The 22967-nt window shown below is 53.5% G+C and overlaps 1 protein-coding gene across 20 annotated transcripts in view; it reads left to right on the plus strand.

The window, feature by feature from the left end:
- The first annotated feature begins 5075 nt into the window (after positions 1-5075).
- Positions 5076-22967, plus strand: part of CAMK2G (calcium/calmodulin dependent protein kinase II gamma) — a 53869-nt gene continuing 35977 nt past the window's right edge. For 5 of the 20 annotated variants that reach the window (XM_045783210.2, XM_045783208.2, XM_045783213.2 and 2 more), the window contains exons 1-3: positions 5078-5268; positions 6625-6719; positions 17592-17651. In XM_045783210.2, the coding sequence (XP_045639166.1) occupies positions 5204-5268; positions 6625-6719; positions 17592-17651 (220 nt within the window). In that variant the 5' untranslated portion in view covers positions 5078-5203. Of the gene's footprint in view, positions 5269-6624; positions 6720-17591; positions 17652-22967 lie in introns of all 20 variants that reach the window. The other 15 variants (XM_045783214.2, XM_045783220.2, XM_045783212.2 and 12 more) reach the window with 5 other exon arrangements.

Consider the following 22967-nt stretch of genomic DNA (forward strand, 5'->3'; position numbering starts at 1 on the left):
GAGCCAGCCAGGTGCCCTTACTTTGCTTTTCTAAACTCCAGGTTCCTCTTCTGTGAAATGGGAATGAGGCCCTGTCTCAGAGTGGGGTGGTGAGGGTTAAAGGGAAAAGCGTAAGCTGGCGTACTTAGTGCCTCTGCCTTTCTGGTAGCAAGCTCTCCCTCAAGGTTAGCTACAATTGAGGTTTTATTATCTTCACCACACCTCTCTTTCTCATTCACATTCCTCCGGCTCTCCAGCCCCTCCCTCTAGCACCCTGTGTGCCTCAGGTCTGCCCACCAGGGGGCCCCACATGCCACTCTTCCGGCCCTGACCGTCCCTGCCGGCGCGGGAAGCCGCCCCTTACCCCAATCTATCTTCTTTTTCTCAGGACAGTTTTGTCTCCTCTCCTCGGGTGCTCCCTCTGTCTTGTGCCCCCAGTACTCCATTCATTCTACAAATAATTACTGAGCACCTACTATATGCCAGGCTTTGTGCTTCATGTTAAGGGTACAAGAAGAGATCAGGTACCCTCTGTCTTCAAGGAGTGCAGTCTTTAGAGGGGTGGTGGAGGGGTGGAGAGGCAGAGAGAGCTGACCTGGACTCGGGGGTGGGAAGGTGGAAATCAGACTGCCCTTTGGAACCACCCCTCTAGCTGGAAAATGGAAGTTTCTCCCCGCCAGTCCCTCATCCCCTCCCTCCAAATACCAGAGCTCCTCACATTTTATACTCCCACAACTCACCCAGAATTCTGAACTCAGCTCATCCCCAGCACCTCAGACCCTGTTCCAGACACTTCAGCTCTTCACGCAAAAGTTTTCAGCCCTCGCTCCGAATGTCCTCAGCTTCTCACCCCAAAATCTCATCCCCTATGCCCAATCCTTCAGAGCTCAGCCCCTCACTTTTAATTCTTCAGCTCCTCTTTTAAGAAATACTGAGGTTACTGGTTAAATCTGTGGTTCCTAATCCTTTTTTCAGCTCTTAGATACAGCAGGGATGGGAAAACACTCCGGCTAAGGACAATGGCTGTTGGGAGCAGTTACTGAGGATGTGGCATATCAACTATTCCGTGTGTGGTTACGATTTGATGTGTTTTCCAGGGGAGAGAGGGGCATCCCTCATCAGGCCCCCTAGTCTAGGAATTGTTTATTTAAATGTTTTCATTTGTCAGGGTGTCTGCCTAGCTCAGTTGGAAGAACATGCCACTCTTGATCTCAGGGTCATGAGTTGGACCTTCACAATGGGTGTAGCGATTACTTAAATAAATAAAACTTCAAAAAGAAATTTAAGTGTTTTCATTTGTCGTTCTCGCTCTTTTTTTTCTAAGATTTTATTTATTTATTTGACACAGAGAGAGCGCGCAAGCACAGCAGGGGGAGCAGCAGGCAGAGGGAGAGGGAGAAGCAGGCTCACTGATGCGAGGCTCAATCCCAGGACCCCCGGGACCATGACCTAAGCCGAAGGCAGCCACTTAACAACTGAGCCACCCAGGTACCCCTCTTTCTTTCTTTCTTTTTTTTTTTTAAGATTTTATTTGTTTATTTGAGAGAGAGAAAAAGAGAGAGCATGAGGAGGGGGAGGGGCAAAAGGAGAGGGAGAAGCAGACTCCTCGCTGAGCAGGGAGCCAGACAAGGGGCTCAATCCCAGAACTGAGATCATGACCTGAGCAGAAGGCAGATGCTTAACCGACTGAGCCACCTGGGCGCCCCTTTCTCACTCTTTCTTATCCCCGTTATCATATCTTGTCACTAGTTTCAAATACCTCACCACTAATAATTTTCTCAGAGTCCTTGGAGAGAGCCATGACCTCATTACCCCTAATTCTCCAAAACCAACCATAGAATCTTAGAGTTGGAGGGAACTTCAGAAGCCACTGGTCCAGTGAGTTTCAAACTTCTTTCAGGAATGTTTTTTAGCCAAGGATTCTTCTTCAACAAAATCTTATGCAGAACTCCAACATATATGTTGAACAGCTGCAGAGGCATGACCATGTAACCTGTAGGTTTCTGTGGAATACGGATTGAAAACGCCTCATGGGCACAAGACTAAACTGTCTCCAAATTTATTTTACAACGTCCCCCAACAAGCAAGTTAACTATTCTTTGTTTCCAAGAGTGTCATCACCCTTGCATTTAAATACCTCATTTTCAATTGCCCCATTTTCCTCAGGTCTGAAGAATAAGTACCTTTACATTCTAAAGTTGCATTCCAAAATTAGGGAGGGAAGGTTCTCGAATTCAGGGGGCAAGTCTCATGGTGTAATTTTTGGAGACTTTGAGGAGAAAGATCGGAAGAATGACAGAGGATCCCACCCAGTGGAGCACCTCTGGTGATTATCGGGGCATCGATTTCCTGTGTAATTCCCTGTTCCCCGCGCTGTGGGCACGGCCTGAGTGCTGGTGCTGCCCAGGGGACTGGCTGCAACCGGAACAGCGCAGCTGGAGGACCCCATGAGGTTGCCATAGATACTGATGCACAGGGAGCTGGTGAACTCGTTATTATTTATATGTATCTTCCCTCTAATTGCTGAGGGGTAGCTGGAGGTTGTGTGGGTGCTACAGCAATGGGCATCAGGAGGTTGTGTACGAGGGTGTGAATTTGGGTGTGCACACAAAGGTGTCTATAGGTTCCAAATTGCCCCTCTTTCGTCGGAGTCTGACCAGTTGACAGAAGTAGTGAGAAGGAGAAGTGAGGTAGACATAGAAAGGAAAAAGGAGAGATTGATTTGAGTTGTTTTAATTGTGAAGTCTAATTTTCCACTTTATTTGGACATTTCTCAAAATGAGAGGTAGTGCCCAGCACATAGTAGGCAGTCAATAAACCTTGTTGAAAGGCAGCTAGTTCCACTTACAAGGCAGTGTGAGTCATCCCCAAGGCTTCCCCCCACTCTTTTTCTCAACACTCTTCCTTATACCCAGAGACTCTGTGCAAAGGGCTTTATATGGTTACCCTCAAAAACCCAGCATAGAAGGCTCACCCTCAGTGGGGAAGATAGCCCCTCTCACGGTGGGTACCTGGGAGTCGTAGTCCTGATTTTATGTTTTTTCCTGGGATACCCTAGGGGGGCTTCACAGCACCCTAGCTTGTTCTGATCTCCCTCCATCTTCTCATTCCACCTTACATTAATGAATATAAAGTTTCAGCACGAGGAGGTCAGGAACTAAGTTGTCCTGAGGGCTCGGGAAGGGCCCGTTGATGATTAATATGCAGCCCCTACTTCTGGAGTGCCGACTAGCTAGCTAGCCATCACTTCTGCCTTTAAGGTGGATGACAGAAAGTCAGGACTCACTGCCATCCCCGTGTATAATCTCACTGCCTTGGCCCACGCTGGGACTTGGAACTCGGCTCTCACCCCAGTGCTTTGAGATAGGAAGTGGCCTTACTCCCCAGCGCCTCACTTCCTGTTGCCCTGGGGAGGGGTGGGGCATGGTGCTCTGTCACCTCAGCCCTTTCTTCTGGCCCCTTCTGCCCTCCTCCCAGGCAATCTGTTAAAGCTTTTCCTCTCCTATTCCTTTAATTGCCCCCTTTGGGCAGTCTGGTTTTCCCCAGCTCCCAGGGCTGTTGGGTGAGGAAAGGAGGGAGCCTTCCTTGGGAGCTTTGCTCCACCCACCCCCTCAGGGAGGCAGCCTGGGAGTCTGGGACGCCTCTCAGCTGCCTTCTCGGTGAGCCAGCTTGCTGACAATGGAGGCCTGACTCCCAGTGGGCGTCCTGCTGTAATCAAGACTGAGCTACAGCAGTTGGCCCAACTCCATCCTGCCCAGTTGGGGCTGGCCCCTGACTTGGGGTACAGCTGCCTGGGCAGGGCAGGCTGGGAACCTACCCAGCTTGTTTCTCTTCCATGGAGATAGTTATGTACCTCAGTCCTACTGTCCTCTGACAGTAGGGACAGAGGAAGGGATGGTAACTCCCCCCGCCAGGGGCCCAAGTAGTCCCTTCATTCCACAAATGTTTACTGAGGGACTGGGACGAAGTATACAATGAACAGAGGAGGCAGAGGCCCTGCCCTATTGGAGCCTACAATTTAGTGGGAAGGCAAATATTAAACAAAGAAGAATAGCTACCTCTGTTCTAATTAGATGCCAAGAGCTACTCAAAGTGCTTTATGCGATTTAGCCCATTTAATACTCACAACCCCGTGAGGTAGATACTATTATTCTTCTCAGATTTCAGATAAAGTACTGAGGCACAGAAAGATTAAGTGACTTGCCCAACATCACACAGCTTGTCAATGAGTTGCCCAGAAATCCAAGCAGGCAGTCTGACATCAGAACTCTTTAGACAACCACATTCTAGCTCTACTGCGTCTCATAGCAGTGAATTAAATATATCATTACAAAATGTGATGAGTGCTATAAAATAAAATACAGGGTGCCCTGCAAGAAAATGGGGATATTTTTTCTCCTTCCTTCAACTTGCTCTTCTAGCCCACAAATGCACAAATCCTTTCTAATCGTTCCCACCTCATCCCTTTCGTTACTGGCCTGAGAGAGAACATTCTCTTATCGCCAAGGTTGGAGTGCAGGAAGGCAAAGTTCCACCTGCATCCTCGGCCCTGGCCTGGTCTCCCTGAACAAACCGTGCCTGAAGGGTTTTATCTAATAATGGCCCTGATGCTTACACAAGTCTAGACTGTCCGCTTCCAGAGGGAAGGCTGTTGAGAGAGCTGGCTCTGCACAGGCTGGGGGCGCCTCCCGCGTGTGCAGTCTGACCGCGGACTTTTTGACCTTGGCCCTCTCTCCACATCCTGTGAGCCGGGCTGGGGGCTAAGGACGGCTAGAAAACTCGGTGGTCCAGACTCCTACACACTCCCAACACAACACACATAGCACGCACATTCCGAGCCCTTGCAGGGTCCGCCCTGGGACAAACCCACAGGTCGCGAGGCTTTCAGCTCCCTTCGGGTGGCACGGGCTGGGACCACCTCCCCTCCCCTCTGCTCCCCGGCGCGCGCGGCCCAGCCCGGGCGGCTCCCGGGGCGGGGCGGAGCCGGCGGCAGGAGGCCCCTCCCCGGGGGCGGTCCGGGGGCCGGGCGGGGGGCCGGCGGGGCTGGGGGCGGGGCGGGCGGGCGGGCGCGGGGGTGTCCCTCCCTCCCTCGCTCTCCCCGGTAAAGTCTCGCGGTGCTGCCGGGCTCAGCCCCGTCTCCTCCTCTTGCTCCCTCGGCCGGGCGGCGGTGACTGTGCACCGACGTCGGCGCGGGCTGCACCGCCGCGTCCGCCCGCCCGCCAGCATGGCCACCACAGCCACCTGCACCCGCTTCACCGACGACTATCAGCTCTTCGAGGAGCTCGGCAAGTACGGCCCGCCCGCCGCCCGCCGCGGCCCCCCCACCCTGTCCCCGCCGCCCGGGCGCTATGCGGCTCCTCGCCCCGCCCCCCGGCCCTGCACCGGCCGCTGCAGCGCCCCCTCGGCCCGCCCCACCCCCAGCCTTTCCCGCCCGCAGCCTCCGGGGCCCCCTCGCCCCCAGCTCCCTGCCCCGCAGCCCCCTCCGCGCCCTGCAGCAGCTGCCCGGGCTGCTGCACACCGCGCTGCCGCGGGGACTGCAGCCCCCGGACCGCTCCTGGGCGCGCTCCAGCCCCGCCCCTCCCTCACCCTTCAGGCGCCCCCCGTTCTGACCCAGCCTGCTCGCCGCGCCCCCTCCTCACCCTGCTCGGGAGCTCACTCAGCACCCTGTCCCATGTCCCACGCGCCTGGCACTCTGGACCCTCCCCGGCCCCGCAGCTCCAACCCCGCTGCGGTGCCCGAGTGTGGGGGGATGTTTGGTACCCGGCCCCGCCCCCCGCTAGTGATGCTTCCAGGATCCCAGCCCCGCTGCTGGGCAGTGCTGCAGCACCCCCTTGTCCCCTCCCCCTATCCCTGCAGTGGTCCCGGGAGCCGCGCGCCGCAGCCGCAGCATCCCCCTCCCCTCTGCACTGAGCTGGCCGCTGCAGCAGCCCCGGCCCCCCCACCCCCACCCGCGGCGCCGAGCCCGGCCACTGCAGCCCCCGCCCTGCCCGCCCCCCTAGACGTTTCCAGAGCTAGAGAGTGCGAGCTCCCATTTGGGGGGAAAGTAGTGGTAAAAATCATGGGGTAGGGGAGCTATTGATGTCTGAGACCCACAACTGGATCCTCTCCTTCTCTGCTGTCAGTTGAGGCTGGGATGCAGTGGGATGAAGCCGGTTGTGGGGGGTTTGAGCCTCACTTTCCTCACCTACTCCCATGATTGAGGGAGATTTCCCTCTCCGAATCATACCCTCTTCCTAATCTCTCCTTCCCCTACACTCAACTATTCCTGCAGAGAGAAGGGCAGGGTCTCTGTCCCTTCTCCTGGTTCTCTTGGCCGGGACTGCAGGGCTGTCCCTGAGATGCAGCAGGTGTGTGTTTTAAGCGTTGCCCACCAGCTCCTGATGTACAGCCTGAGGTTGAGGCTGTTGCTTTGTCTGGCGACTAGACGTGGGGGTGGGATGCCGTGGTCCTCCACCCACATCCGTTCAGTGTCATGCAGTGGCCACATCCTTCTGCCCCATGTTAGAGGGTGATGGTCACTATGTTGGGGGCTATGATTTTGACTAAAGGGCTGGTGATGGGAGCGTCACTGTTCTCAGACCTGAAGCGTGTCTGTGTCACTCTGCTCTGCTCCGTGTCCCAGTTCTTTCCCCCTTCTCCCTCCAGGGGTGCTTTCTCTGTGGTCCGCAGGTGTGTGAAGAAAACCTCCACGCAAGAATATGCAGCAAAAATCATCAATACCAAGAAGTTATCTGCCCGGGGTGAGTGTTCCCCCATTGTGGCCTCTCCCTAGGCTGCCTCCAAGGGCTATAGCTTCTGAAGATGCTCCAGGAGTTGGGAGTTGTGTATTTTAGCCCCTGCAGAAGAACTGGAGTTTCAGGGTTGGTTGACTTGGAAGCCAGTTAAGGAGTTGCATGGGTCGTGCTCGGGTAGAAAAGAATGAAAAAGATGTAAGACACGTAGGTGGCTACAGGGAGGAATGGTACCTGAAGGCTCAAGGGAGTTTGCTTTTTAAGGGAGGCGGAGATACGGGGAGTGGTGGTATCATGGAATGGAGAGCTCTTAATTTAGAGTCTCTGGGTTGGGGGCAGTGGGCAGCCACTCCAGGCCTGTCCTAGCCCCTGTGCCCAGTGGTGACTTAGGTTGGAAATGCAGTAAGTGAACAGCTCTGACGAATCCAGCCTCCCCCTGCCCACCAGGCGGCAGAACAGACTCCCAAGGGAAGGGAATCTGTAAACATCAGGGGAGGCTGCTACTGGCGAGGGCTTCTCGGGAACAAATCCTGCCAGATGAACTTGATTGCTTTTTTGATCAAATTACAAAGTTGGTGGTGCAGCAGCAGATGCAGCCTGTCCTGGGTGAAGGGTGATGCCTCATGGTCTGGAAATCTCAATGGCCCGGTCTGGGTGGGAGCAGCATTGCCTCCAGGTCCGAGGATTGTGAAGGCCCAGGCCTTGGAGCCTGATTTGTGGGATCCTCCCAAGTACCTTAGGCCAGGAGGGTGAGGCCCTGTCTTTCACACTTCGAACCTACACTCCCTGAACCTTGTATTGGGTGCTTGCCAAACTCACCTCATCTGATAGGTATAGACCCAGCAGTGTGTGCAGTGCTCTGTGAACAGGTCTGGCGAGTACAGAGGTATGTGGATGGGTCGTCATTGAGGGCTGCGGGGTGCAGCAGGGGACAAAGGTTTTTAGACCCAGAGAAAGGAGCTACTATGGGGCAGTAGGATGCCACACATATATTAGGAGCCAGGACCGATGCCCTGGGGAAGGTGAGGGCTATGGCTAATAGGGACCCAGGCGACTCTGGGGTGAGAGATGTAGTTGATGTCCGGAAGCATCAGAGAAGCTATTAAATTCCACGGAGATGACCGGGGGCTTCTGTCATGCGTCCAGTTGTTCTGGGACCTGTGTAGCAAGGCTATGTCTGCCTCCTGGCTGGGAGGGCTTCTGTTCATCCCCACGAACAGGGCTGGTCTTGCTGTCTCCCTCTCAGCCTCCATCTCTTGCTGTTCCTCTACATTGGCTATAAAGTTGACTTATTTGTTTGTTTTCTTTCTCTCTGGGTACCTTGAGTTGGAGGCGATGGTTGCCATAGAGATATGTGGGCAGTCAGATGCCCTCCTCCCCTGGGGTAGGGGGATGACACCGTGGGCTGGGCTCTTCAACAGATAGCCTGTGGCCAAGGGTGCAGGGCGCAGGCAGGGACGGCAGCTCAAGAGTGGGTACCTCCCTGTGCCCACACAGCAGAGCCCTGGTGCATCCGAAATGGGGCTGGTGTCTGGTGTCTTCAGTTAATGATGCAACGCTTCGTGTTCCTCATCTCACCAGCGTCCTCTGACCCAGGGGTGAGCGAGGGAGGGAAGCTGGGAGCCACACTCTGGGGTGTGACGATAGCTGTTGTGGCGACTTTGTGGAGCTGCCTGCCTTTGGCTGTCATTCTCTCCTCCTTCCCTGCCCACCTGAACTTCCCTGACCTGTGTCATCATGTCTTTCCCTTCCTCATCTCCTTTCAACCTTGTCTTGTCTTTTCCAACTGACATCTTTCTTTCCCTGCCCAAACTGGATGAGATTTGATTTCTCTTTGATTTTTTTTCCCCCCTCAAGGAAAGGATTCTTGTATAGGATCATATGCTTCAGACATCAACTCCCCCTCTCTCGAGATGGTTATGCCAAGACTGGGGCTCTGTGTGTGGCTTGCGTACCAGGTTAACTTAGGGACAGAGGCCTGGTCCTGGCTGACGAGCACTGATGCCAACAAGAGGGGTCAGGAATCTGTCGATGCCAGTATGGTTCGGAGGTGGGAGAGTGGGAGGGTGTTGTCTTGGAGATGGAGGGACCACGCTGGGGGCTGTGCCATAGGTGTGGGCACAGGGGATGTGAGCTCCTGGAGAGTTGGGCCTGGGTGCCCACTAGGCTGGTGCCCACGGGGTTAGGGAGTGAAGGCCCGCGGCTTCCCTGCAGCCTCTCAGTTTACGCTGTATATTTTATAAAGGTGCAGCAGCTGGGGCTGGGTTTCACTCTTCGCTGTCTGTCTGTCTGGGGCTCCGCAGGTGTTGGATTTCTGTGTCCGGGAATGTGGTAGGCCCACCAGCGTTGTCCATGGGGGTCTGAAGGGGCTTGCTCTGTTTGCAGAGTCTCTCTGCCTGTTTTCTTTCTTGTTTGTGATTTTCTGTGCTGCGAATGAAAAGGAAAGAAAAGGGTATCAAGCTGCTTCTCCTTGGCATCCACGGTGAACTGCTCAGGAGGCACAGGGAGAGACCTGGTCTTATGGGGGGATTGGATCTGGGTGGGAATCCTTCTTTTGTTCCATTGTTTCTTGTCATTGTGGCCCCAGAGGCCCACATTCGTGGCTCTGTTACAAGGTAGGGAGTTCGTGTGGCTGTGCATTGAGCACCGTCTTTGTCTGCAGGCCTGTCTACGTAAAGTCACTGAAAGTCATATAACGTCACTCCCTCTGCTTGGAACAGTGATAGGTGTGGAGTTGGGGCTCTTAAGGGAGCCCGTGGTTCCAAGCTTAGCTCCCCACTAGGCTGAAGGAGGCATTTAAAATAGGCTTGGATGCAGGAGCTAGTGGGCCAGGTGATGGCAATGATAAGTCGTTATTTTAAGATTTAAGAGCACCCCCCCAAGGAGCCTGAGCCCTTATGTCTTTTTTTATTTTTAAATCTTCAGATTCCCTTCTTATCTTTATTCATATGCATATAGATTTTCACCTCGTGGAGCATAACATTTTATATCCTGCTCTCTTGCTTACATCCAAAGTGTTTCCCCATATTGCTATAGTTGAAGGGCAAATGGTCCTTTCTTCTTCTGTGGTTTAGGATTTATCCTTGGAACAATTAGCATCATAAGGAACCTCTGTATTTGGACCATTTATCTGGATTCCAGTTGCTTCTACTACATGGATACTTGGCCTTACTAAGAGATGCTCCCAGAAACAATATTTTGAAATGTGTTACAGCACTTGCTATGTTTATTTTTTTAATCTGTATACCGCATGTGAGGAAGTTTCTATTGAGGCTAAATGTAAGCAAAAACTTTCCTCTTCCTGAGGACCTGGGAGGTAAAGGGTGGGGACCATATCTATTTCTTTACCTCTGAGTAGGCAGGGCCCAACAAAGTGCCTGACACATACCTAGCCTATACGTGTCGAATGAATGGGTTCAGAGGACAACGTAACCAGTCATGGTTGCTGCTTGGCTTTGGCTCTCAGGAAACTCAGAGCCGAGTTGTAGGAACCCTCGTACCCTGCTGCTGTCTTGGGTTCCCCCTTTCCGACCCACGGAGCCAGGCTGTAGGCCTGACATGGCTGTTGGAGAGGATACATGAGGTTAAAGACCTGTGCTTGGGGCATATATGGCAGGTGGGAGATGTAGGAACACAGTGTAGCTTATGATTCTTTCTTCCCTGTCAGTAATGGCCTTATAGGGCGATGTTGGGACTTCCTCTCAGCAGCGATTCTCAATTTTAGTGTGCATAAGGATCACCTGAGTGCTGGTTAAAAAATACAGATTCCTGGGCTCTATCCACAGGAGGTCTGGGGTTGGGCCCTAGAATCTGCACTTTAAACAAGTGCCCTAGTGAATTTCATGCAGGTGGTCCCCCAGCCACGCTTTAAGAAATGCCATCTAAAATCCACAAACGCACCAACAGTTGCTCTTGTCACGTTCTCTGAGATTTACCAGACAAACCTTGGCCCAGCCTTCTCCAGGTGGCATCTCTGCCGGCATGTGGCCATCTGAGCCCGTGGGCTTTTCTGTGATGAGGGGCCTCCTTCTGAGCCCCCAGATTGGGATGTCAGCCTGTGTCCAAGGCGGGGCAAGCGGAGTGGCTGAGGCAGTGGCATGTTGGCCACCAGAAGGGCAAAGGCTGTCCCTTTCTGGGTCCAGCTGGCCCTGGGGACTGAAATCGGATGCCCCTGGGTGGTGTCAGCTGTAAGTCCCCACCCCCTTAGTGTTGGCCTGAGCAGCCCCCATGACATTTGTGTCCCCTGTGGTATCTCCAAGTGAGACTTTCCTGTTAAGGATCTGGGTGAAGCGAGGGGAGGCAGGGAGGGGAGGGTGAAGCAGCAGTGCAGGGCTGGGGTGGAGGGAAGGAAGAGCAATCTATGTAGCGCTGGAACGCTGGGACTCTGCTACTTGGGGAAGCATTTAAGGAGGTTGTATGCAAAACTGTGCTGTCCTCCTGAGGATAACAGGCCAGTCAATTTCTGTTGACGGAGAAATGGGGATCCTGTATATAAATGACTGAGCTTCCACTGACTCGTCCCCCTAAGTGGATGAGAAAGCAGCCTGGAGGTCCCGTCTCTGCGCCAGAGGCTTATGCTGGGCCGGTTTTGTCATACAGTCACGCTGTGAGCTATGTGACTTAGTTCGTACAACACTGGCCTGTCACCCTACCCTCCCACCCACCTTCCCAGGGTGACTTTGGGTACTGGCCTCATGGGGTAGGGATGGAGGTTGGAAAGGTAGCCCCATCCTTGCTCTCTCCCTGCTGCTTGCCCCGGTCTCTTGTTGGAAGCTGTGCTCCAAGCTTCAAGGCTATGCTGAAACCCTAGAGGTGAGTGGCTGACCCCATTCTCTGCTGAGGCTAGAGACAGGGACGGGGAGGAGTGGGTATGACAGGCTGCTGCCCCCAGCTCTGTGCTTGCTCTCTGGACAGCCTTGGCAGGCCGACAGGGGCCTGATCCCATGGGTGCCAAAAGGGTGATGACAGGAAGAGATGGGCACTTTGCACCTCTTGAGTGCCTCTCGGCAGAGGCCTTTTGTCATCTGCCCATGGCCAGAAAGATCTGCCCCAGGGCCAGTGGGGAAACCAAGGTACAAAAGGTTGGTTTGTTTATTTTGAGCTGTAAGTATGCCAGTGATTTTGCCAGTGCTCAGACCCCAGCGTCCTCAAGCAGTATGGTCTTCGCTTACCCCGTGGCTCCTCCCTTGAAAACACATTTTGGGCATTTTGTTCCTGTGATACATGCTGATATATCATCCCCACACCTCCATCTAGGCCCAGAGCTCTAAGCCTGGTGGAGCAGACCTCTTTGTTTTGCTGGCTGAGGCCTCGCTCTCCTCTGTACCCATCTCTCTGGTACAGACCCCTCTGTGGTGGGGATATTTCCAGCCGCCACCCCCCCCCAACACCGTCTCTACTTCCTGGGTCCTATCAGCAGCAGCAGTAGCTTCCCATCTGCTCCCCTCTTTTCTCCTCCCTGATTTTCCCCTCCCCCTGCTTGCTGCTGCCCTGGGAGGAGCTATTTTTAGGGGCTGCTTCCTGGGATGTTTTACTTGGGGCTGGTTACCATGAAGGAAATGTCACCAAAACAGTGGGCAAAGGCTGCAGGCACCCAGATCGCTGCCGGGTGCATGGAGAACTCAGCGGCTGACCCTGTTCTGTCCCGGAGAGCATCCAGAGTGTCCAGAGGCAGAGCCCTGCCTTCTTGGAGCTTGGAGGGACCCCATGGGGATTTTCTCCATCCACGCTGGTTGGGAGACTTCCGCTGTGGGGCACGTCTTGGTGCCTCTCTCCTCTCCCTCCTTAGTTAAAGCTTCTCTTAAGACACAGAGGCCACAGGGGCCTTGGGTCTTTGTGTCACCTGGTGAGAGCTGCTTGAGTGAGGACTGAAGAGAAAGGGAGGATGCCAGATTCAGGACAGAGCCTTGGGGGTTCACATGAGCACATTTGGGGCCCCATCCACTATACTCACAGCCCTCGGCTGGTCCCGGGTGTGTGAGTGTGAAGGAATTCCGAGCCGTGACCCCTGCGCAGACATGGTGGATGGACTTTGCTCTTAATTGAAGACTCTTTGCACCTTTGGAGTGAGATTCAAAGAGGAAGGGATGTGGCATCGCAGTGTCAGGTTGAGGTCAATGGGATTGTGGCCTGGGATTCCCACTGGTCAGTGCCCAAAGCCAGGGGCTGTTTATAAGCAGCTGGAAATGTGGATTATGACACCAAATCCCTGTGGTGCCCTTGTTCCTTCTCCTCAGAGTGAGGCCCTGGGAGCCAGATGGAGGCCTCTGGCGCTTGGGAAGGAGGAGGGCACTCAGGAGGGCAGCAAGAGGAGACGCTCCACTTGGAGCCTCTGAAATTGGGCCATAGGAAGCTGTCGGAATCTTCTCATCATTCATGTCAGGATCACAGGCACAGACCCTTGAAATACCCTTTGAAAAGTCAAAGGTGCCATTGGGATTGGAACTTGGGGAGGGTCCTCATAGCTGGAGTAGGGCTGTGTGTTCTTCCCCATTACAGACGGTGGTGTATTTAGGTGGTAGTAGAATCTTATTTGAAGCTAGTGCTGGGATTTGTGGTTTTAGAGAAATGTCACTACATCAGCCATGTCCCTGCAGGGCCATGGAGGATCAATGGCCAGACTTCCCTGGCCCCTGGTCCTGTGGGGGGAAAGCAAGTACATTTGGAGTAGGCTTCTCTTTTGGATTTAGGGGAGAGGTGGTTCTAGAACCGTTGTCTCCTCTTTGCCACATGCTGTCTCCCCACTGCTTCCTCTTTTCTGCCTCCCTTGGCACTGACTACGTGGTCACTCCTTTCTGCTCTTCCTGTGATGGGTCCTTGGCCTGGACCAAGTCTCGAAGTGCTCAGGCCAAAGGCAGGAGAGGCAAGGACTCCAGGGATGCTTGTTTCTTGGTCCTGGCTCTACGCTGGGTGGGCTACTGGGGAAGGCCCGAGCAGGTCCCTGATAACGGCCACTTCTGCTTTCTTCTCCTATTGCTACCTCTGCTCTTGAGGGGGAAAGCCTTGCAGAGAGATGTGGTTGGAGCTGGGCTGAAGTTCGGTAGGGGTGGGTCTCTCCATGGCAGCAGCACACAGGCAGGCAGGAAGTGGCCCTGTGCAAAAGCGGGAAGTGGCTGTTGTCAAACAGGAAGGGGGGGCTGGGCCACGTGAGGGGGCGGGGAATAGCCCAGTTGAAAGGTGGGTGGGAAGAGGGTCAGCCTTGGAAGGCCTAGGAACAGTGAGCTCTGAGGTCCGTGGAAGGAGGGGTGTCTCGAGGGAGAAGGCCATCTTTGGGACAAAAGCACCAGCTGGTGTGTTAACACCTTAGGATGCCCAGACAGGCCCTAGCGCTGCCACTGTGGACCCAGTCAGTTCAGTGGCTTCACCCCTTTTGGGGTTGTGATGCTGTGCTTTAGCCGGGACAACCCTTACAGTTGGAGAAGATACTCTACAAACCACATTTGCTCTGAACTACCACAGCTGCTGGGGTCTGCTTTTTTCCCAGACGGGGCCGGGTCCTGGAGGGGACTCCGGGACAGGAGGTGTGTGTGGGGGGGAAGGGGCAGGAGGTGACAGCGGGGAGCCTGGGGTGCCGGCCTGCGGTGCACGGTGTAAGGACGCAAGGAGAGTATGGTAGGCAGAAGCCACGTGGCTCATTGAGCAGAGCTTCTGGATGGCAGGACACCACAGCCGCCAAAGGTGAGGCTGAGGAAGAGGAGGGATCCCGTATGCAGTGGCACTTCCTAGGCAGTCCCCTCTCTGAGAAGCCCCCGGTGCCAACCTTTCGCCTGCACCTCCCCACTCAGGAGGGCTGCAGCGGAGCCAAGTCAGAGGGCCCTGCTGGAGTGCTGTGGACTCTGGCCGCCCAGGCCGAAGGAGACTGGGTCCAGCTCTCTCAGTGTCTCTGGCAATAGCCACGGCTCACGTTCTCCCTGTGGGCCACGCACTGTACTCAGCGTTTACCCAATCACCTCATCTAATCTGCAGAGAGCACTGGCTCTGTTTTTGAAGTGAGGAAACTCTTTCCCAAGATTTGTGCCTGGCTCCTTTTTTCACCTTCTTCAGGTCCCAAACGTCACGTCCTTGCTGAGGCTTTCCATGACCATCCTGTTTCAATGTGTACTGTTCCTCTTCCGTGCTTTATTTTCCCACGTTGCACTTGCCACGACATTTCATGCACCATCCACTTCTCGTCTGTCCCTCTCCCCACCCAGCCCCACTAGAATATCACCTCCATGAAGGCAGGGATTTTTGTCTTGTTTTGTTCACTGTAGTAGCCATAGCATTTAAAGCAGTGTTTTCGAATGAATGAATGAGGCTCAGATGGATTTGATAACTCACCTGCCATAGCCGTGCTCAGCCTCAACCCGGGGTTGTCTGACTCCAAAACTGTCGTGTTCACGGATGGAGTGCACGCTAAGGGTCAGCGCAAAGACCAAGGAGCAGCCTGGGATTCAGAGAAGACATGCGGAACTCGGCTCCTTGGAGACAGGGTTGAATTCAGTGGCTAACAAGGACCCTCTGGATGCTGGGCAGCTCCTTCGAGGAGCTGGAAGTAGGAATCTGTGTCTCTCCTCTCCCCGTTCTGAGTCACTGGTAAAGCCAGAGCACCCTTATTTTTAGTGCTGTTGCTCTTGTGGGACTCTAACCATTAGCCAGTAAGAGACTTAAGGGAGGAGATAAACATTAATCTTCCAGGCCTTCCCCTCAGCAGCCACCTCTGCATTGCAAGATGCTGTCCTCCTGTACCTGCCTGGGCAGCCCAGCCCAAGAGTTGTGGGTCAGAGGGTGGTGAGGTGAGTGTTCAGAGGGTGGAAGCTCTGGGGCTGGCTAGCTTGGTACTTCCATCCCAGTTCCAGGAGCTGAGAGGAAAGTGGGGTAGCCCTGACATCTTCCCGGCCAGATCTGGAAGAAGCAAGCTCCCCCCCCCCCACCACTGGGCAGGGCTAGCACTACTTCCTCAACTAACTCCAGGGTCTGAAGGTCCCTGGGACTGATGGATCCCAGGTGATGTGGGAATGTGGTCACCTGTGGTTCTCTGGCTGCATCCTGGTCAGTGGTCATGCCGAACCTGAGGATGGGAAGGAGGGCCTGACCCAGATCTTTGGGCAGCTGGGATGGATTAGCTGGGCAGCAGGAACTAATCTCTGCCTGTCCCCACCTCCTTCTTCCACAAAGCAGAGCTGTTGCTAGAGGGAAAGTTAGAACAAAACTGGGGGTGATTGGTGAAACAACAAATATGAATTCCTTTTAGTCTATAATCCCTGCATTATCTCAGACTACATTATTTTGGCAGGCCTGTGTTCGAATCCCAGTTCTTTCCCTTTCCTGCTGTAGGATCTCGGGCGAGTTATTTAACTTCTCTGGGCTTCAGTTTTATTGTCTGTGAAATGGTGACAGTCATAGCACCTACCTGGGAGGATGGTTGTGGGGCTCATGGGGAGCTCTACAGAGGCTCTTTGCTGTTGAGCTGGAGGTGGGGTGGACAGAAGCCCCTACCAAGGGAGGCAGGAATTGCTTGGCAGGTGTGGATGGGAAAGCACCTGCCTTGACCTGGAGAAATGCCTCCTGAAGCCCAGAGTTTTTACTAGTTGCTCTCACTTTATCCTGTCATCATAGCATAGTGATGGAGAAAGGGATCTAGGCTCAGACTGCCTGCATCCACTGGCTGGGACTTGGGGTGGGTTACTTCAACATGTTAAGCCTCAGTTTCCTCATTTGTCACGTGATGGGGTTCATCAGATCCTTTATTTCACAGGGTCTTGGTGAGGATGAAGTGAGATAACCCACGACTCTGCCTGGCATATAGTGAATCCTCAGTAAATAATGGTTGTTACTACCATTGGTGTTACTGATAAACCGATACAAAGCCCCTGTCATGGCAGGAACTCTAGGAAGCATCACTCAGAAATGTCCCACCCTTTGAAGAGCTTGGGACCAAAAGATACGGGACATAATGTACGATGTGAAAATTCCAAGAAGTGCAGTGGATGATGGGCGGAATGCTCAGAGAGAGGAGAGGTTACATGTGGCGGGAGGAACAGGGAAGACTTTGTGAAGGAGGGGACTGTTTGGCAGGATTCCAGCAGGTAGGGGGGGAGGGCTGCTGGGCCGCCTTGCTTTGAGTACTAGCATCCTCTATTTCTACTTCCTGGAGCTCTGGCTTCCTGTGGAAGGAACTGACCAACTCAGCTTGCTTGCACCTGGGGACTCCTGGATTCTGGTCCTTTCACCAAAACAGAGTCAGCCCAGTGCCTGAGTGCAGGAGGTGAGCACTCACAGCAGGGTGTGGCCAGGAGGATCCTGAGGAGAAGCAGGATTACTGTGAAGTGGGCATCATAAGAGTGCCAGCTTCGCAGAGTGGTTACAAGAATAAATTAAAAGATGTTTCTACCTGGTATAGAAGTAAGCTCTCGAGAAATGTTAGCTCTGATTACCATTTTGTCAGATCACTGTCCTCTTCATCATCATCTTGGTTGTCAGCATCATTATGTTTCAGGGATTCCGTGAAGACTAAATCAGAGAATATTTGCAAAATTCCTAGCACAGTGCCTGGTCACATAGTAGGTGTTCAGTAAAACGTAGTTATTGGTAGTATTTCTATCAAGGAAGAGATCTGGACGCCTTGGCCCGGTGAAATCCCTGCTGTGGTGAAAAGGGTACCAGAGTTGTAGTTGAAGACTTGGATTCAAGTTCTGACCCTGTCTCTCACTAACTTCAGGGACTTTCCTAGGGCATTTCCTCATTTGAAAAGAGTTGTAATACCTGTCTCTGGGATTGCCGTGACGTGCTGCATTAATTCAGCAAATTAGTGCCTAATAATTGAAGGACTGTGAATAGCCAGGTGGCTACAAATAGAACGGATGGCTGATGGTTTTTGTTTTCTCTCTTCTCTGCTTTTAGATCACCAGAAGCTAGAACGTGAGGCCCGGATATGCCGACTTTTGAAACATCCAAACATTGGTAAGCACCTCCGCTCGGGGTTATTTCTTGGGCAGCTGGGAGAAGGTAGGGAGAACAGAGATCCCCTGCTTTTGTGTCTGAAACCAGTTCTGTCCCTGGACCTTTGCCTGGTGTAACTTTTTTTGTCCAAGTGGGATAGCAGTTGTGTCTTGCTCAGAATTCTAGGGCATTCTGCTCTAGAGACCTGAGGGTCTCCATCCCTGCAGTGCCGTTCAGGATGGGAGGTACTGGAACAGGTTTCAGACTCCCTTTCTTCCCCTTTTCCTTCCGTCTTTGGGCTGAGGTCCAGGGTCCGCAGCGTGTGAGGCTCCGGGCTAGTAGCCTGCCAGCGTCCCTCACCAGGGGCCTTCCACAGCCATCATAAAAGGGTCCGGATTTTGTTTCTGGACTTGAAAGAGTTTTGTTCCTGTTACGGTGTCGTGCACACTCTGGGGGTTTCCATGGTGCTCCCGTTTGTATTTCCCAGAGCCAGGAAAGCAAGCTGCCCACCCGCCTGGCTTCTCTGGAGAAGGGGTGGCAGGAGCCACTCTCATGGGGAAGGAGAAAAAATTAAGAGGATTTCTCCCTGCTCCCACCCTGACTTGGGGGACAAGAGCACATTGTTGGTTGTTCTAAAGCCTGAGGAGGTTTGCCTGCCACAACCCACTCCGGCTCAGTTTTACATTGTTCAGCTGAAATAGTCTTTGCCAAAAGCATTGGCCCTGATTTGGTGCTTCTCGCAGAGGGGATAGAAGCCGGGCTGGCTGCAGTGTCTGAGCAGAAACCCTGGTCTTGATTTGAGGCAGAGCAGGGAGCATCTCCTAGGTTTTTCCCTGAAAACCCTGAGTCATCACAAAGAACAACACGTGTTCCTTGCTCCTCAGGCATGGCCTAAATATCGGGGCTCCCACAGTGCCCCGGAGGCCGCCCGCTCTGCTCTGTTGGCGGCCAGGGCTGGGAGGTGACTTGCTGAAGCTTGATGCTTCCTTCGGAGTTACCCAGCCTCTGGTTTCCCAGACCTCGGGCTGGAAAACTTATCGTGAGCTCTTATGTGGGAGAGCTGAGGTCGTACTCCAGCCCAAGGGGAGAGGAGCAGCTCTGAGGTAACCAGAACTCCAACCATGCAGGGCTTTACAGATCACAGTCAGCAGCTTGGATTACCCCCGAAGCAGGTTGGCATAGCCAGTGCTCAGCTCTGCTGGTGCAGTGTGTCCCGCCGAGCCAATGCCTGAGTCCCGGGCTCGGAACTGCTGGAGCTCCCTGGGTGAGCTCTGAAGTCGGACGCTCACCTACAAACAGCGTGGTGGGGACCAACATGTCACCTTGGCTCCGAGAGACAATGAGAGGAACGCCTAGAGCAGCAGTCGCAAATTCGGGCGTGTTTTGTTTGGCCAGCTCGGTGGTCTAAAAATATTTTATTATTTGCCAGTATTTAAAAACAAGATTTCACATCTTGGGGGAAAAAAATTCTGTTTCGCAGTCTTTCGAATCCGACATCGGGGCTCTGCTGAGCCTGCATCTGTGTGCAGCCAGAAGCAGCTAGGGCCGGGCAGTGGCCGCCTCCGCAGTCTGCCGGCCAGCATCCTTTGCCGACTCCCCAGTACCTCACATTTGCACTGCCTACCTGGTCCCCGGAGGCTTTGGAGCATGTGACCTCTAACCTAGAAGTCCCATTCTCATGCAGGGAGGAGCATAAAAGGTGGGGAAGGCGAGGCAGGAGACAGAACCACGTCTGCATCACGTGCAGCACAGATCTGATCACAGATCCACTCCACACGTCTGGCCGCTCTCCCAAAGCTGCTTTAGGAAGGATTGGGGTAAGGTGAAGACAGTCAAGAAATGACCAGGAAGGACAAAAATGGGATTCTAGCTGAAAACACTCGTATCCTTCTTTTTATGCCTTTCTAGAAATTAAATATATACATTTGACCTTTTAGACCTCACTTGGTTTGGTAGCTCTTTCCTTTTTATCACCTGCCCCCGGCTCCCCCTGGGGACCCGGCAGCTGGGGGACCATCTACCGCAGCCATCTACCCTGTTAGGGGGCCCACGAGATCCAGGCCAGGCCAGGCCTACTCACTTCGTTAGCATCTGACTGCCTAGAACTGTGCTCCATTTCACAACTGTTCCCGGATCCTGAGGGATGTTGGTCTGGGGCCTCATTCCGGGGTCAAGAGCAGCAAGAGGGAAGGGTGAGTCAGGACTGTGTCCTGGGAGAGCTGGCTGGCCAGGCTCTCCGGCTTCCGGTGGGAACCAGGCTCCTGGAGCTGTGGTGGAGTGGTGGATCCAGGAGGCTGAGGTTGCCATGGATCCTGAGCTGGCCTGTGGCAGAGAGGAGGCCGTTTTGTGCCCTAATTCACTATTCTTCCCCTCTCTTTGCTGCCCCGTCCTTCAGTGCTGTGGCCCTTCTGGCTCCAGCCTCTTTAACTCCATCCCACAGGGATACAAGCGGACCAGCCCAAGAGTGGCACAGACTTGAGGAAGCTGAGAACAGAGAGTACATGGTCCCCTTTGGTTGCTGTCAGACTCGGAGGCACTCGAACTCAGAAGGATATTTGGTGCAAAGAGCCAGCCATCCCCAGTTTTCTTCCCTAATAGATACTCTATCCCAGGAGTTAAAAAGCCTGCCGGAAGAGCGAGTGCTCACGTAAACTGCGGAGTCTGGGTGACGGCAATGTGTCAGTGTAGGTTCATTGATTGTAACAAGTCTGCCGGTCTGGTGGGGATGGTGATGGTAGGGGAAGCCGTGCGGGGGGGAGGGGGGCAGGTGCTCTGTGGATGCTTTCTGGACTTCCTGCTCAGTTTTGCTGTGAACCCTAAACTGCTCAAAAAACAAAAGTTTATTGATGAAAAAAAAAATAAAGCTTGTTGGTGAGGAGGCATACTGCAGAAGCTAAAGCAGGTTTGGGAGAGTGGGCAGAGGTGTGGAGTGGAGAGGAGGAGCCGGCAGTAGTCCTGTCTGCAGTCTGCGTGGAGCTTGTTCTACCTGTGATCTGCTTGCTCCCTGCTCTGAATTCCTCTCCTGCATAGGCTCTGTCTTCCTCCGTGCTGAGTTGCCCCAGCAGGTTCAGTCACAGTCTAGCCTTACAGTTTAGAGGAGCACTGCGGAGACTTTCATGTGCTCAGGAATCACCGAGGGTGCGTGTGAAACTCAGGGTCCGATTCTGTAGGTCTGGTGTGGACCCGAGCGTCCTCAGGAGCGTGGTCTCCAGGGGGTGCTCACACTGCTGCTCTGTGGGCCGTGTGGGGAAGCAAGGTCTGTGGCTTCGGTATCCTGTCATCCAGGTTGGCATGTGGGATTTGCTGGTCTGTGGCTGTGACCTCCAGCAAATATTTAGCCTCTTTGTGGAGTTGTGAGAGGGTTCAGTGGGCAAAGGGGGCCTCGGCTTGGAAAGAATGAAGGCGATGAAAACAGGGACTCCGGCTCCCGGAAGTGACCTTCCCTAAATCCTCAGCTCCAGCTCAGCCAGGCTGCCATTTACCTCAGGCCCAGGGCCCATTCAGCTAACAGTAAGTGGAGCAAAAACAGGGGCAAAGAAAAAGAAGAAAATCTTGAATCCTGACCAAGCAGCTCCTAAATCTCTGCCTCAGGGAGTCCTGCCCACCTGCTCCTGGGAGGCAGCCTCAGTCCCCCGTCGGCCCCCCGGAAGCAGGACCTCCTTTCCACTGTGCTATTGCTGCAGACACTTTTAACAGTGACACTTTCTCAGAGCTTTTTGAGCCAAGATTTCCTAGTTAAAATGTGGCATATTGTTGGGTGGTTTCTAAAGAACCGGAAATAGCCACAGCATTTGGGTTATGGCGTTGTTAGTCCTTGAAGGTATGAAATGTTAAGTTAAGGTACTTAGGTGTTTGGGCTGTTTTTCTCTCCACAGTTTATTTAAAGAAAAATAACTAGTTTTATCACTGAAATGCAGTAGATGCTTTATAGCTTTATAATCCTTTTCCAGGTCTTTCTGTCTGTGGACTTGGTCTGCCCTCCTTGGCCTTCAGGCCGTCTCATTACTGTGGAAAGGACTGGGTGTCACATTGTTTTTTTCCCACACATCCATAGCACCCTTTGCTCCTGCTCCGTAGCCCTTTCCGCAGTAGTGCGTAGTGACATATTTGTGTAAGTGCTGGTTTAAAGCCCGTCTTCCCCAGTGCCCCGGAAGCTCCGTGGCAGCAGGGCTAGGTTTCTCTTCCTCACAGCCGTGTCCGTGGCATGTGCAGCCACGCCTGCTTCCGGAAAGGCGCCTCATGGACACTATTGAGCAGATCAGAGTGGCCAGAGCTAGTGGGGACAGGTTGGAATTCCGTTGCCTAGAGGACAGAGAAAGTGACTCCCTCGCAGGCAATGCCACAATATCAAGGATCTTGACGTCAGTTTGTTTTGGTTTCAAGTCTCAGTTCTGCCACTTAGGATGACCTTGGATGAGTTCCCTTCGGGGCCTCGGTCTTCTCTCCTGTCAGATGGGGGTAACAGAGGTAATATGAGAGCTCAAGAAAATAACGTATGTGAAGCACTTGGCAGAATGTCTAGCACATAGAACCAACTAAATATTAGTGATCACTTGGGTCATTATTATCAAAATTCTGCTGGGTAGGCTCTTAGAGCGGTACAGGCAAGTTTTTCCTCTTGTTCTCCGTTCTCTTAATTCTCTTTACAAATGGAAAAAAAAAAAAAAAAAGATAGTATCTTGTTCAGCTATGAGGCCTTTTGCACCTGTCCCTTCTTGTCTCAGTAGTACCTTGCTCTGGGGCACACATCAAAGTCATTCTCTGGGCTGGGTGGCCTGGAAGGATTAATCTTCCGGGGCTGCTCTTTTCTGATTCCCCTGCTCTCCTTCCTGCACCTGGGCTCTGTGTGTGGCCTTCCTGGAGAAGGGCAAGCGCCCATGCCTCCCCCCCTCGGCATAGGCCTGGACACCTGGACTTTTTGCCACACCCTCAGCCCCGCTGTGCTGGACGAGGGGACAGGCCCGGGGCGCCGGGGGCCGGGAGAGGCAGGGCCAGGTGGCAGGACTCCCCTGGGAGTGGTTGTTAGCATCGTACCTGCTGTACAGTTAGCTTACCGTCCTGCTACTGTTAGTCACCGCCCTAATGAAGCTGGTCTTTGGCTTCTGGGACAGCTGATTTCCAGGGGATTATTTGTGTTACATACTTTAATGCTTTTTAATAGCAAATTTTTAATTAAATGGAAAGTCCTTTTGGAAGCAAGGGAGCAGCAGCTGCAGCAGGACCTCGTACGCAGCACCGCCTTAGACCTGAGAAGCACACATGAGGAGGGGGGCTGGCACAGCTTTGGAGGAGCTCACTTGATCATGCCTGGGTTGATGGGGGGGGGGGGAGTGGGTC

This window comes from Ursus americanus, chromosome 6, assembly GCF_024610735.1.
Source record: "Ursus americanus isolate L20-20 chromosome 6, mUrsAme1.1.p, whole genome shotgun sequence".
NCBI lineage: Eukaryota > Metazoa > Chordata > Mammalia > Carnivora > Ursidae > Ursus > Ursus americanus.